Source organism: Ursus maritimus, unplaced genomic scaffold (assembly GCF_017311325.1).
Source record: "Ursus maritimus isolate PB19 unplaced genomic scaffold, ASM1731132v1 scaffold_16, whole genome shotgun sequence".
Classification (NCBI taxonomy): Eukaryota; Metazoa; Chordata; class Mammalia; order Carnivora; family Ursidae; genus Ursus; species Ursus maritimus.
The window spans coordinates 62,037,684-62,054,380 of NW_024424008.1; the positions used below are offsets into that span (position 1 = coordinate 62,037,684).

The window sequence follows — 16,697 nt, forward strand, 5'->3', positions numbered from 1 at the left end:
AAAAATATATTAACCAGAATGCCCTATTAACCAGCACATATACAAACAGGGCTAAACACTAGTCATTAAGACAATCTTGGGATACTGAAGCACCAAAGAAATACATACGTATACTACATTTCATTCCAAATTTTTCTAAAATGACTGATTATAGAGGACACAAAAAATAACGACTCAATTATATGCTATTCTTTACAGAATTCATCAGTTAAAAAGTGTTCATTAGGGGGCCTTGGTGGCTCAGTCAGGTAAGCGTGTGACTTCAGCTCAGGTCACGGTCCTGGAGTCCTGGGATCAAGGCCCAGATTGGGCTCCCTGCTCAGTGGGGAGTTAACTTGAGATTCTCTCTCCCTCTCCCTCTCCCTCTGCCCCTCCCACTCACGCCATCTTCTCTCTCTCGCTCTTTCTAAAATAATTTTTTTTTAAAAGTGTTCATTGTACTAGTTTTTATGATGTATTTCTTCTGCTGTGGTGGTGGTGGTGTCGTGGTGTGATGGCGCAGATTGGGCTCCCTGCTCAGTGGGGAGTTAAAAACTTGAGATTCTCTCTCCCTCTCCCTCTCCCTCTGCCCCTCCCACTCACGCCATCTTCTCTCTCGCGCTCTTTCTAAAATAAATTTTTTTTAAAAGTGTTCATTGTACTAGTTTTTATGATGTACTACGTAAAGACAGAATGAGCTGGTGAAAACCTAGGATTATCAATATACGAGTAATTGCAAAGATGCCCATTATTAAGTTCAAAAGGATTTATTCAGACTTCCATGTACAAGTGATTTGAGATGAGAAATTAAACTAAGAAAAAAAGTTCTGCCTCGTAAAGGAGTATATTCCAAAATTTAAAAAAACAATGATATCCATTATACAACACATACAGAGAAATAAATCAGCAATTATACCCATGACTTAGAATTTTAAATTGACAACAAATAATTTATTTTTTAAGTACAAAATACACACATTCAAAGATTATTTTCAAAGGTCAAGAAAAATAATGTGAGGAATTTTTGAGGACCCCAGAATAGGTTAAATTTTACTTAAAAACGTTAATATGAAAATAATTCAAAACGCACTCTATGAAAAAGGATAAACATCCGAAAAACAGTATCAAAACAATGTTGAACTACAATCATTATCAGAAAAACACAAATTTAAAAGCCCAATGAAACACCTCTACATCATGGAATGTTTCAAGAAAACTTAAGCAGGATAAATGCAAAGAAAACCAATTCTAAGGACACCATAATCAAACCACTGAAAATCAATGACAAAGAAAAGTTTCAAAGCATCCAGAGAACAATGACACATCACTTACTAAAGAGCAACAATAAAATCAGCAGGTGATTTCTCACAGGAATGACATAAGCTAGAAGATGAAGGAATAAAAACTTTAAAAAATATCAACCCAGAATTCCATGTCAGGCAGAAAAACAAATCTCCTTCAAAAATAAAAGAACAAGAAGTTTGTTTCTAGTGGGCCTTCGCTAAATGAAAGAGAAAAGGAAATGCTTCAGACAGAAGAAAAGTAATTTGGATGGGGATGAAGAGCACACTTGCCATGATGAGCCCTGAGTCGCGTACCCAAGTGCTCAATCACGGGATCGCACACTTGACACTAAGACTCCTGCAGGTGAACTAAACAGGAATGAAAATTTAAAAAAAGAAAAAAAAAAACCCTAGATGTAAATGAGGAGATGTGGAAATGATGGGAGAATTTGAGAACCATAGGAAGGATCAATCTGTGTTAAAAACAGTCATTATAACATCATGTGACCACAACAACATATCACAACAATAATGCAAAGACAGGTGGGGTCTACAGAGTAAAGTGCACTGCAGAAGTGGCAAAGTATTTATTTGTAGTAAAATAAGAAGTCAAAGATATATATTGTTATATGTAGGATGACCACTAAAAAATTGAAAATGTTTTATCAAAAAATAAAATCAGGTTAATTATAAAACTCGATCAGGTTTCACATGATCTGGTTAACTGCATTAAATTACACAACAAACAGTAAGACTGCACGGTGAGAGAAAACAAAAACCAAGTAATTAACTGAAGAGAGGTGCCCTTGAGAAATAAGAGCAACAGAAATATGAAAGTGAAAGAATAAAAATTATTACCATACAAACACTAGCCCCCAAAGTAGTGTAACCATTCTAATATCAGGCTTTGAAACTTGATACATTTCTGGAGGAAAAGGAGGACATTTCATAATGATAAAGAAAATAACCAAACAGGAAAATATCACATTTTCAATATGTATGCACTCCAAAACACAACTTAAAAATATTAAAGCAAAAACTAAAAGAACTAAAAGAAAAACCAATTCAAAAATCATAGAACCTTTAAGAAATTCCCTCAATGATACAAAAAACAAAGCAAAAAAGAGTAAAGACACAGAAAACAACACTACAATTAACAAACCTGACATAACTCACTTTAGAAAAAATTAAAACAAAGAGCAAATTTCATATAATTTTCAAGTGTACATGGAAAAATTAATGAAATGTCCAATCATGAAGCTTCAACAGGGTTCAAACAACTGAATACTTCAGATTAAGTTCTCTGGCCACAATGCTGAAAATCAGTAACAAAAAAGGGAATTAGAAAATGTCCAACTACCTAGAAATTAAATAACAACAATAAAGCTATATAATTCAATGAATTGAAGAAGAAATCAGAACTCTGGTATGAAGCTGGAGGAGGGCTGAGAGGGAAATTCACAGACATAAATGCATATATTAAAAAAAAGATTAAGTATCAGTATCTTGAATTTCCATCTCAAGAATCTGGAAAAAGAACACCAAAGGAAATCTAAGAAAAAATAACAGGAATGAAATAAGAGGAAAAACCAGTTCAAAAATACGATAAAGAGGGTGATGGGCATTATGGAGGGCACTTGTGAAACCAGTATTACACTGTATGTTAACTAACTAGAATTCAAATAAAAACTTGAAACCAAACAAAATTAATTAAAATTAAAGGATTTTTTCAAAATAAAGGAAATCAACAAAGTTAAAAGTTGGTATTTTGAAAAGATTAGTAAAACTGATAAACCCCCTCATTGAAGATGGACAGAAGGAAAAAAAAATGGTCAAAGTCAAGAAAAAGGGAGACATCGGGGGCGCCTGGGTGGCACAGCGGTTAAGCGTCTGCCTTCGGCTCAGGGCGTGATCCTGGAGTTATGGGATCGAGCCCCACATCAGGCTCCTTCGCTAGGAGCCTGCTTCTTCCTCTCCCACTCCCCCCGCTTGTGTTCCCTCTCTCGGTGGCTGTCTCTATCTCTATCAAATAAATAAATAAAATCTCTAAAAAAAAAAAAGAAAAGAAAAAGGGAGACATCATTACAAAACCAACTGAAATCAAAATGTTATGAGAACATTATATAAAAAATACACCAATACATTTGGCAATTTGGACGAAATGAACAAGTAACTTCAGCAAACTTGACATACACACACGTTGTAGAAAACAAATCACGCTCGCTGGCAGTTTGCAGTGACAGATCCTCCTGAGACAGTGCACGGCCGTAGGAAGATGGTACAGAGACGCCGGTCACAGGACGGGGCTTACGTTAGGTGACTGGAAAATGGTTGAAGGACAGTGTGGTTCTGCTGGGGAATGGACGCAGAAAGTCCTATGACGGGTATCTTAATAATGTTTATCTAGGAGGGGAGAGAAGTGGAGGGAGACTCGTGATAATTGGCTAAAAAAAAAAAAAAAAGTCACTCCAATGAGCTGGCAGAAGAAGATGTCTGGTTATTTGTGTGATATGGAGCATACTCTTGTTTGGGGGCTGAGGCTTGAGTCCGGTCACAGCAGGGCCTGTGTGATGCTGGTGCTGTGAAATGATTCACGTTCAACAGGGGAACACCACAGCTGGGCTGCGAGAGCCAGGCCAGCCTACAGCAGTCAGGCGCTGCTTCTCTCTTTCCCATTTACGCAACATACGGATACAAGCAACACCTATCTATGCTATTGTAAGTCAGGAATGTGGTTACCCGTATGGGGGAGCCCAGTAAATAAGGGGGCTTCTGGAGTGCAGATAAAGTTCTATATCTTGATCTGGGGGCTTACACAGGTGTATTCTGTTTGTAAAAATTTATAAACTGCACACACACATATTTCAATAGAATGTTAAAACTGAAAAATACCTAGTTTTCTCAGGTGAATAGGACTAGCCATTTTGGGGGGAGGGACGGAACACTACTGCCATTCTGTACTATTTGGTTTTGTCAACTATGCATGTATCATTCTGACATAAAATTTTTCAAAAATTTCCAAGTAAATGGTTGTCTGAAAAGGACCCTTGGAGTTAAGTCCTATGCCCTACTGTTAGAAAGTATCAGATGCAGAACTAAAAGCCCAACACAGCCTGAACTGCATCAGGCCTCGATTTACAGTCGAGTTAACCTACAGAGTTAACAGTGGAGTTCATTTCGACCATTTTCGCTTCTGGACACAAAATCATCAGTGTACTTTACAGAACTCTAGAAACACAATAATTGGGCACAAGTACAAGATTTGGTCTCCTGCTCTCTTTCCAGGGAAAGTCCGAACTGACATGTTTATTATCTTGGTTCTGAGCCTGGATCAGGTTTGAGAATATGGTTTGGATTGGTCAACATTCATAATAGATACGTTGTATCTGTTTCCAGGTCCAAACTCTTCAGAACTATATTATCATCTGACCTAGATAAATCCAGGCACCTGCCATCCAGGTGCAAACATTCCACTACTTGGATAACACTCTGGTGGGTCTCCACGGACGAACTGCTCACACTGTACTGAATACCATTCAAGGCTGACTAGCTAAAGATAAGTAGGATGTAAGTGAGGACAAATACAAAACCCTGCCAACCAAATAACCAAACTGACAATGCCCAAGGAGACAGCCCACACAGCCCATTAAGAATAAACTGCTGCCTCTACAGTCACTGTATACAAAGAGAATAAAGATTACTTTGTTGGCCCATTAGAAGCAGCATATTCCGTACCTGGAATTTTTACTATTGCCTATTCATCTGGTCAACAAACGTGTGCCTGGGTTTGGATGGCGACTCTTGGCAAGGTTGCAAAGGGCAACCTTGGAAGAAATCTAAGCAATTATAAATCAATCACTGCCTTTGGCCCCTCTATCCTTCAGGTGCACAGAATTACAGATGTCTGCAAATAATTGCTGATAAGAAAATCCAAAGGAATGCTACAGCCATCCACTAATCCATAGCATTGAGTATTCCGTACAATGAGCTGACCTCGGGCAGTGTTCTTGGCAATAAAACATGTCACGCCAAGACTTACTGAAACAGATCAGTACGGAGATTTATAGGTCAGAGCTAGAGAAGCTAGCTCAACCTCAGCACTACTGGTAATCTGTGCGTGAAAACTATTTGTTGGGAGGAGATGTCCTGTGCATTCTAAGATGGTCCTGGCATAGAAATCCCAACTGTGACAACCCCATGGGGACAAAATCACTCCTCTTACAGAAACACTCATCTGGCTGTATTCAGGCCATGGGGCCATGCAGATCCAACTTGGCTCCACAGACATACTCATATGGAGAACCACCCTAGAAACAGACACAACAACAATTAATCACAGACTTAATCTCTACACTGCACATACATAAGCCCAGATGAAGCAACCATTACTAAAAGGAAACATCTGGACTAAAAGCCAACCACAACGTTCAGCCTTCATCTCTACTATGATCTCTGATCCATACTCAAGCCCAACATGGAAATGAAATAACCATAAAGGACTGGAATGACTAACAATGTTGTTAGTGAAACTTGAGCTATCTGCCAACTACACCAGCCTCTCCCTAGACAACTTCTCAGTGGCTAGCTGATCCCTGGTCTTCAGTTACATACCGACACCACATGCGCACCGACCATCTTCATGGCTGAGTGACTAGCACACACGAATCAGGAAGTGAAAACAATGAGAACTTGAAAAAGAACCATGTGTTGCCCTTCCTTTCGATCAGGACACACGTGAGGCGATTGTTGAACAGCCTCTTCTAACTCTGTTATTCGTGCCCATTTTGACCTCAGTATGAAGAAAGGCAGTTCATACTGCTCAGATTAGGGACACAGGGACATAAACGAGACTGGACACAGACTCTATCTGACGTGGTTCTAGGACAACCATCCTCTGTCCCCAAAGGAAATGCATGACAACAAAATGTCAATTCATGAGCAACTCAACACTCTGGAAAAGGACAATCTGAAGTATAGTCAAAGATGGTAAAAGACTTCAACTACTGTGATATGGATATGTCCAACCCTGGGGGAAAGCAGGGAAAAATAAGGTAAGAGCAGAGATTAATTCTCTTTTCCTAATTCTGAAATAAACAAATTAACCCAAACAGCTCTGCACAACCATCTGGAATAGTGGTTTATAATGTGAACCAATCAGGATGTGAAATGTATAACCTGGCACCAGATCCAACTTCAAGAGACCTTGTCAACCCATTCTCGGACAATGCCACAGATACTGCTAAAACCTGACACCAATCACATCTGATGGAGGCTCATATTTAATGAACCCTCAAGGGCCCAATATAGACTGAAGGGAACCAAATCCAGATGGCCCTCAAGCTTCATTTCCACTTCCCCTGTAAGACAGCATAGCCCCCCAAAAAACAAATAATCCAGTTAAGAAATGGGTAGAAGACATAAATAGACATTTTTCCAAAGAAGACATCCAGATGGCCGACACATGAAAAGATGCTCAACATCACTCATCATTAGAGAAATGCAAATCAAAACCATAATGAGACACCACCTCATACCTGTCAAATGGCTGAAACTAAGAACACAAGAAACAACAGATGTTGGCAAGGATGTGGAGAAAGGGGAACACTCTTACACTGTTGGTGGGAATGCAAGATGGTGCATCCACTCTGGAAAACAGTATGGAGGCTCCTTCAAAATAGAGCTACCCTATGACCCAGCAATTGCACTATTGGTATTTACCCAAAGGATACAAAAATACAGATTCAAAAGGGGCGCATGCACCCCAATATTTACAGCAGCAGCATCAACAATAGCCAAATTATGGAGAGAGCCCAAATGTCCATCAACTGATGAATGGATAAGGAAGATGTGGTGTATATATATATGATGGAATATTATTCGGCCATCAAAAAGAATGAAATCTTGCCATTCCAACAACCTGGATGAAGCTAGAGTGTATAATGCTACGTGAAATAAGTCAGAGAAAGACAAATACCATATGATTTTACTCACACATGGAATTTAAGAAACAAACCATATGAACATATGGGGGTGGGGGAAAGGAGACAGGGAAATAATAAGAGACTCTTAAAGATAGAGAACTGGGGGTTGATGGAAGGCGGTGGGCAAGGGCTGCGCTAGATGGGGAACAGTCATTCGGGAGGGCACTTGTGATGACGGGCACTGGGTACTGTACGTAAGTGATGAAGCACTGAATTCTACTCCTGAAAATCAATGTTGCACTGTATTTTAACTAACTAGAATTTAATAATTTAAAGAAAAAATAAAAGATAGCAAGAGCTAGCCCAACAGATCTGAGTTAGTACCGGTAAGGAACAGACTGACTGAGAGCAGAGACTGAAGTGTGGAAGGTAATTCCAGGTTATAAAGGCAAAAGTCCCACTACCAATGTTCTCTTCAGAACACATCAACCCTTGCCAGGCCAAGCATGTTGATTTGTGAAGTAACAAGTGGTCAGTGAATGCATTTTTTGCTATGCTTCTGGTTTGCCCCACTAACTCCAATTTCTATTTCAAGCTTGCAGCGTTAGCATAAGTCTCGTAGTGCTAGTGCTGCATGTATGTATATATGAGTACGTGTCTTCAGACACACTTTGCATGACATGGTCTTGAGGTGAAGAGCATTACGTTCTAATCGTCAAAGGCTGGGTTAGGTAGCTGTGCAGAAAAGAGGAGACATAGCAGTCCTGAGACTCTATCCTTAGAAAGGCCTGCTTGTAAGACAGGCCCGTAATAGGCTTCTGGAAATCTGGATGCGGGGCAGGCTCTCATGTACGAGTGCTCACTGTGCACAAACTGTACTAAGAATGTGGTTTACTCGGAACACCTGCTTTTGTGCAGGGACTCTGGAATTTTGTCTCACACTAGGTGGAATGTGCTGACGTAAGCAGCCCTCAGTAAAAACTGTGCGGCTGAGCATCTAATAAGCTTCCTTGGTACGTGACATCTCACAGGTGCTGTCACAAGCTGGTCTTGGGAGAAGCAAGCACATCCTGTGGGACTCCAGTGGAAGAGGCTAAGAAGCTTGCACCTGTTCTTGACTCCTGACGTCACACTGTGCCCTTTTCTCTTTGCTGACCTGACTTCCTATCTGGTCCCTGCAAACCATCTCAGCCACCAGTGAGACTACTTCCAGCCCTGTGTCTCCTGGCCATACACTGTCCCCAGGAGCAGTCCTGGAGACCCTGACACAAGCCACCTCTGTAAAGGCAGGAGCTCGCTGACAGGGCCTGTTAGGCCACAATGGCATTCCCATCATTCAACCAGAAGAGTCAGCCTCAGCGGTAAGACAAAAGAAGCTCAAAGTCAGGTATGAAGTTAATTACCTTGGAAATGTGAAAAACAGTTACTCTCTGGAAAACGTCAAATGTTTACCTTGAGCAACCAGATCTCGTCTCAACAGCGGATACAGCACAGGCTCCACACCATCCATCTCTTGTATAACCAGCGTTTTCCCAAAGCGCACTGCCAACTCCAGAGCTGTAATAAAGTTACTATCCTGAAAAAATCAAAAGAACACACATTAATTCCTTCACTACCCTAATGTCTACCTTAATGTCTATCTTACAGATAATGAATATATTAATAGGAATAATATGAATATTTTAAAATTTAATATGCATGTTAATAATTCAAATTATTCATGATTGCTTTTCAAGGTATAAGTACTTGCTGATGAATCATTTTAATTGAATAAATTGTCAAACAGATTTCATAAATAATTTAAATACACATACAAAAAAAAGATTTTTACAACAATAAAAAAGCTTTTTTCAATCCTTTACTATGATTTCAAATTTCAACTTGATGCAGAAACAAATTTTCAAATTCTTTATATAAGTTACTCACCCAAGTATTAATAAGAACTACCTTGGTTATGTTCAATATCAAATACTGAACAGAAGTGGAAAGACAAATGATGAATTCTAGCCAACTTTCCTTGGTGTGATATGTGATTAGGTCTAATCACTGTGGAAAGGAACTCTGGACAAAATTTTGTAACCGAGCAAGAATTTTAAGACTTTCTAGCTAGCAAAAGGGTTTTAAACATCACTTCAAGCCTCCAAGTGTGGTTACAAAAATTAAATATTTGGAATAGTAATTATTAAAATCTCCTGTAAGCCATAAATGGCATTAAAGTATTTTATGTATTATCTAATTTATAGCTATTCTTAACACACCAATGAAGTAAATACCCCCATTTTATAAATGAAATACGTTTGAAAGAGGTAATTGTTCAAGCACCTAAAGAATATCTATGAAAGTGAGTACAAAATACACTAGGCCTTCCTCAAACGGAAAACAAAACAAACAAAAAACACCTGACCCCAAATGATTTTCTCAGCAAGATAAATGTGGCAGTGAGCGGTCACTACCCCAAAAGACTATGACTACATTTTGCAAACCAACATGCCCAGTGTCAGGACACATGAGAGATGCTCGTTGGTGAGGTGCAGGGACTGGGGATGAGGAGAGGCACTGAGAGAAAGCACCAGATGCTGCAAGTCTGGGAGGCTCTCTCCAAGCAGAGTCGGGAACTCTTACTTCTCTAGGATCCTATACTCACGTCTTTAATCATAATGTAGCGTAAATGCTTATTTAACTGTCTCTCCAACCTGCCAGACCGGCATCACCACGAGGACAGGAAGTGTGACTACTTTACTCACTAGGAAATTTCCAGGGCTTAGATTAATGCCTAGCACGTATGAGCAATCAAATAAATATTCTCATCCCTTTTGTATGAAAGCCAGAAGTTACCCTTCCTTCCACGGGTCCCATGCCTTCTGAATACAGACCCAGAATTGTGTCCACCGTAACATGCTAGTACCAGGCGGTATCTCAACTCTAAGTCATACAAACCTGCTGGTTAATAACTTCCAAACGTGAGTCTTTCAAATGTGTCTTTAACCACTCTGTAGCTTGAGAAGAAGGGTCGATAAGGAATGGGCATACTTGACTCTAGTTCCGAAAAAGAAAAAAAATTATAAGCTTTCATCAAGTGGAAATAATTTCCTAAAAATGATGAGTCAGTTACTGAGTGTTCTCTCAGGCTTTGGAGAACGTAAATACACAACCCTAAGGAGGGAGTAAAGGTGCAATTTTTAGCTGCACCCAGAGTCTACATTAATTCATTTCATAGCTATCAGGAATTCATATTAGAAAATTAAATTCAACCACAGTGAAAACAGTCCTCTTCACTACATGGTAACTCAGAGAACGTATATTAACACTACAGTGAGCAAGAGCTCCAGTCCCTCTCTGACATCATTCATACCTGTCTTTGGCTTTTAAAAAACAGGATCAAATTATTCCAAGCTTTATATATTCTTTGGTTAAATAAACCATAAAAACCACAGAAGAGAAGTACGAACTCATCATAAAAGTATTATTCAAATAATTATCAATATAACTGTTTGTTTCAGACATTAATTCTTATAAAGCACTATATAGCTAATATTATAAAAGGAGAACCCTAGAAAAGACATAGCTTGTAGATTAAGATCTAATGAACTAGGAACTAAATTACAGGATACCCTGAAACAAATAGCAAGTTAGAAACCACTGACAATGCAGTAACACACGATGCCACTTAGCAGGTGAAAGGAAGCCAATTAGAGCGATATGATTAATAAAAATATATGTAAATACATCAATATATTTGGTAAACTTGAAAGTCTAATATTACATGTATTGTTACCCCACAAATCAGATTTAAATAACAACTGGCCTAATTTTTCTTAAATGTTCACACTTATTTGAAAAATGTGATGCGGTCGTGCGACAGGGATAAGAAAATGCGCGGAAGTGCAGGTGACAGGAAGACTTGGCCCCGAGGAGCGTCTAGTACGAGCACAGAGGCTACTTCAGGGACACACCAAGGAGGCAGAGGGTGGGGACCATCTGGCCCAGGGACGAAGAGCATTTTATCAGCAACATTGTTGAAAAGTACCCACAACTGGTGGCAATAGAGTTGACAGTAAACCAGCTTTACTAGAATGTTTTAAAATTCCATCCAAAGCACACCCCCACCCCCCTTTCTACTTGCACCCGGAATGGACGGCTCACGCCCTCCCTACTCCCCATGGCGCACTGAAGTACCCTCACCCAGCATCTCCCTCGCTACTTTCACTGACTGCTCCATCACAAAATGTGCCTCTCCTACCAAGTGACGTACTTCCTACGTACCATGCCTATGTTTGAGATATCATTTTACGCTAGTATTCAGGAGCAAACATTTCACAAGACTACAAGACTTTTGCCCAATCACAAAAACAATTATTTTAAATTTTAAAAAAAAGTTCTTACCCATGATTTCAGACCAATGATCTGATGCAGTTAAAAGAAAAAAAAAAGATAATATATTTCAGTAAGACCAAATATACGTTTTAGAATTTCAAAAAGTACTTACAAGTTTGATTTCATCTTATTTATACTCCTCCAGAGAGATTTTGACAAAATCTCTGAGGTATATTTTAAGTCTGCGATCCATGATTAAACATAGTTAAATTCTACATGTAACAAGTTATTATAGATCCAAAAATGTTGGGCTTTCATTCATTCATGAGTTCATTCACCTACCCTATGTTGAACTACTGCGTAAGACAATATGAGGGGTACAGAAATTAATGACACACACACTTACCCTCAGTGACTTCGCACTCACGAAGGAAGCAAAAACTGACAATTCTGTAAAGAGCATACAAGGGTGGAGCACAGGTAGGGTTAGGGAAGCCACTAGAAAGAGTACAAGTCAAACTAAGTCAGGAAAGATAAATTGGACTTAGCCTGGAAAAGAAGTGGAAAAGGCACAAGACAGGCAAAGACAACAGCAGGACAGAGAGAGGAATAAAAAGCCCAGCACGATCTGGAAAACTGGCGGAGTTCGGCAAACCTGGAGTGAAAACGTACAGGCAAGAATGACGTGTATGATACGGCAGGAGCAGTCAAAGTCCCTCGGCTTTTACGCCACGCTTCCTAATGACATGTCTATGCTTCAAGCAATGGAAAGTCACTGAGATCTATTGATCAAAGGGCTGTTCTGATCAGGTTACTATGGTAGAAGGAGCACTGCTACCGCGGTGAAGGTAGTGATACCATGGGTAAGGGACCGACAGTGTGATACTGTATTGATCCATGTGCCTCATTCCATGGATCCACTCACAGTGGACATGCTCAGAGCACGATAAATCCATGACACTTTCGAGATACAGACATGACAAGATTTGTTGAGTAACTGCTGAATGTAAAATGAAAGAGACATACAGAGACTTGCAGATATGCTGCTTACACTCCTGGGCCAGGACTGACATCTCCAAGGGTAGGAATAAGAAAGAGCAAGCAAGTCACAGGGAGGAGGAGGGGAGGATGAGAAAAGGTTCTCAGTTGGAAAGCTAACTTTGCCCACCCTGCACGCCCACCCCATGTGTCTCTGATGGGATCATCAGTCATCTACCACTGCCCAAAGAGATGAGCACATGACCCAAGCTAAACAATAAGAATCCTTTGGGGAAATGACACAAATACTGTTGGGGGGCAGGGTGCAGACACATCTTTAGTCTTCGAGCATGAACTCTGAGAATATTAAGCCCGGAGCCACCAATGGCCATCCTTAACACAGGGTGGACAGAACCTATCTGACAACGAATCCAACTCTTAAGATAGGTTGAGAAAACAACGTCCTGGTGGTATCATTTGAATCCTAGAGCTGGTCTCAATGTTTTCAACATATCAGTTACTTAAAAGCACAAGTTCCTTTTTTTCCTTCTTAAATGTATGACTTCCAGTGTTACTACTATTTGGGGTTTATTTGAAAAAAGAACTTTCCCTATGTAATTTACCTTTAAAATTTTGTGTTCTTTACATTAAGACCCAATTAATTTTCATTTCCTCAACATACACTGAATGTCAGGAAGGAAAATAATCTCAGAAATTCTGTGTAGTTTAAAAAAAAACTAATTTACACTGAATTGTCTACAAATAAAAAAACATTCAATATATGTCTTCACAAGAGAAAATTTGTGAAATTCAAATCAAGAAAAATTTATAATACTGTAAAATTTAAACTATCACCTTCCCATCTCCTTTTTGGATACTTTTCACTCACACCTTCCCCATGGTTTCTAACAGCCTTATAGCTCTCTTCATTACCACTGGGTCCCACCCGCAATATTAAAAAGATCACAGAAATTATTACCCAGGCCAGGACACTTTAGAGAGTAAAAGGAAAGCTAATAATAATTACATCAGGATCACGGGTATAAATCACAGGACAAGCAATCCAGAACAAGGGTCCCCATGGCCACCTTCTTCCAGCCCACAATGACTTAGGTCACAGGAACCTCCTGCTGATTTACTTAAACTAACTCCTGTTACAAGGTCAATGGTAGATCATTAGTTGACTATTTCCTCTTCCAGACAATACTGCACTTCAATAGTTTAATACAAATATGAGAAGTTCAAGCATCTTTGTAAGACGAACAAAGGAATAATCATGGATACAAAAGCTTTACTTAGGACCACTAAAGGAGAGAGCAACTACAGACCGTGTATGTGGGAAAGCCTCCAGGGAGAGGAAGAACCTCAGGAAAACTCTAGCTGGGTTAATGATGAGTACATCTCTCAATCCAAATTCCACTTTACTCATCAGGCCTAGTCATTTTTTTCTCAAGGAAGATTTCCTAGAAACCCAATTTGTATCTATTTAGAAATCTAATTTCACATACATCACTTGAGAAGGTTTTTATAGATGTGGGCTATCCAATCACAGCCTTATCTGCAAGAGATTACTCTAAATCCAGAATACTTGAGAACTGAGACGGAGGGCTTACCATAGTGGCAAATTCATCCCAACAAAATTACTAATTACCCTAACAAATTTTTCCAAATGGTTTTTGTTTTGTCATATAAATGCATATAAATATATGTATATGTTATAATATGTTATAATAAATATACTATAAATAAATATATATAAACTATAATAAACATGGCAATATTAAATACCAAGTAAATCTAAGCTTATTATTAAAATTAATTTCAAAAACAATTTCCCCTATATTCATCATGAAAGATAATTCAGAACACAAAAGTAAACATTTTCAATTAGTATCAGGAAAAAAAAAATACTGTGATGAATATATTTTTTCTAAAGGCTCACCCCCCGATTTCTTATGCAATTAAAAAAAAAAAGGATAATACTAATACTGTGTGTTTCTTAAATCTGCAAATGATTGTTTTCTTAGATTGCAAAAAAAGGAAGATAAGAGGAGTATGAAATTTTGGGGAAGGAATAACAAATAGGATAAAAAGCACATACTTTTTAACATAATGTAATGAATTTATTTGCCTACACATTTAAAATTTCAGATTTGTGATACTACTGTGAAAAATAATTACAGAAAATGTTTTAAAAGAGAACTAGCCAAATCAAATTTTTAAGAAGTCAAGACTGTCTGTCTGATCATTGGTCAGCAACTCCTCTGCTGGGAAGGCAGCAATGTAATGAGCCACAGCATGTCGGCTGACTGACGGCCCTAATCAAAGGAACCCTTTTATCCAGGAGTGCAGGGCCCACAATACAAATCTTGTAATACTATGGCTCCTGTTACCTACAAAGGAGCATTCAATGTTCATGCTTCCGTTGGAGCTATGGAGTCACCGAATGAGGAGACGGTGTGCAGGCAGAGAAAGGGGCTGCAGGAGGCAAAGAGGAAACTGGTGTACGGAGTACAAGCCCCTGGGACAGAAACAACACGAAAAACCCTATCAGCACAGGGAAGAACCATCTCCCCATTATCTGTTATATCACACAAAGGTACACCAAGCTAATGGTAAAAATCATACTGCATTAGAAGAATTATCAGTTTGTATACCTGAGTTGCAATTTGATTTTCACATTCATCACTGCTAACAAGGCTGTAAGAGGTTCACATTTAAACAATGACTTTGGAGAGATATACACTATGGGAAAGAACAATTTTCAAAAAATGTGTGTCGTTATCCCTAACCTACAACCCAAAACTTATCTCATTTTCACTCTGTAGAACTTTGTATTGTAAAACGAAGTAAAATAAAATGGTAAAATCATATACTGTAGGTGAAGGAACTATATAACCAGGTGAGTCAGGTGCCACTAAAATATTTCCATGACTATTAGGGAGTTCAATCTAGAATTTTTTGTCATCAAAATAATGTCACTTTAGTTTATACTTTTATATTACAGTAAAAAATAAATTATACTGAAAATTGTAGATTCACCAACTGAATCATAAATGGATTTTCATTCCCAAAATATTTCCACTTTCATGTAATGAAGAGTAACTGTGAAAGCCTAAGAATTTGAAAAAGGTGCTTCCTGGGGCAAGCTTCCAGAGGAATACATCCAATGAGAAATTAAAATTGATGAATTACCTGTAAGATAACAACAGCGTTTTCTATGGAAAGGTCATCTGATGGTAGGCCTTCACTTTTCCAAATTAACTGTTCACTTTCAGTACAAAGAAATCTCCTTAGATCAAATTCTGAAAAGTTTAAGATATTAATATTTCACTACAATGATCATGTACTTGACAAAGAGAAGGGAACAAAACTATTTGAAATATACTCAAACAGAAGTCCCATGACCATCCTTAATATTCAATCCATTCTTCCCCCTTTAGGACGAAGAGTTAAGGAAGAGAAAAGTTTAAAACAAAAGTGCAAAGGAATGGAACTCAGTGAAATTGTATTTCTTGTATATTTAATACGTATTTCACAACTATAATAATTTGTCAAAGCCACAAAATTCACAAGGAATTTTGGAGTGCCTACATTTTATTTTATGATATGAAATTACTGTAAAAATCAATGTGTTAAAATATTTAACTGCATTCATCCATTATCAAAAAATACTCTGTGGTCTCAGTTTCATAGAGTGATTTTAGGAATAGAAGAATCATTGCAACAAAACAATTCAGAGAACAATTACAGAATTGAGCAAATCTAAAGTAGATTTGGTTTCTTCTAGCTTATAGAAAATTTTTCTCTTTTACAAAAAAGTAAAGTGGCAAAAATTAAAAGATGCATTTTTAGGATATTGAAATTTCAAAACATGAGTGACTAAATACAAACTTTCAAGACAAGCTGACTTGGTCCATTCTTCCAAACAGGTTTTTCTCAGACCCTCAGGAGCAGCAGAAAGATACGTAATAAATGCAGCAGCTAGCTGAGCTCTCTTAGGAAGAGTAGCTAATTCCTCTGTTATCTCTGCAACCTGGATAAGAAGAGAGAGAGCAGGTGGACGTATAGGGTATAGATATATTCTAAAAGGCGAAAAACATGACAGTTTCATAAATTAGAGTTTCGGCTGTAGAAAAAAAAATCATGTGTTGGTTTAAAGTAATAACCCCTGCCCCGAATATAATTGTGAAAATGTAAGAATATCAACAAGATCTCTCAC

At 38.4% G+C, this 16,697-nt stretch overlaps 1 protein-coding gene across 1 annotated transcript in view; it reads right to left on the reverse strand.

Moving 5' to 3' along the window:
- The window catches only part of DYNC2H1 (dynein cytoplasmic 2 heavy chain 1), a 299,576-nt gene that overhangs the window by 164,039 nt on the left and 118,840 nt on the right, over window positions 1–16,697 (reverse strand). The window contains exons 62-65 of the mRNA XM_040631281.1: window positions 16,370–16,511; window positions 15,671–15,780; window positions 10,121–10,219; window positions 8,636–8,759 (exon numbers count right to left, since the gene is read on the reverse strand). Of these exons, the coding sequence (XP_040487215.1) occupies window positions 8,636–8,759; window positions 10,121–10,219; window positions 15,671–15,780; window positions 16,370–16,511 (475 nt within the window). The remainder of the gene's footprint in view (window positions 1–8,635; window positions 8,760–10,120; window positions 10,220–15,670; window positions 15,781–16,369; window positions 16,512–16,697) is intronic.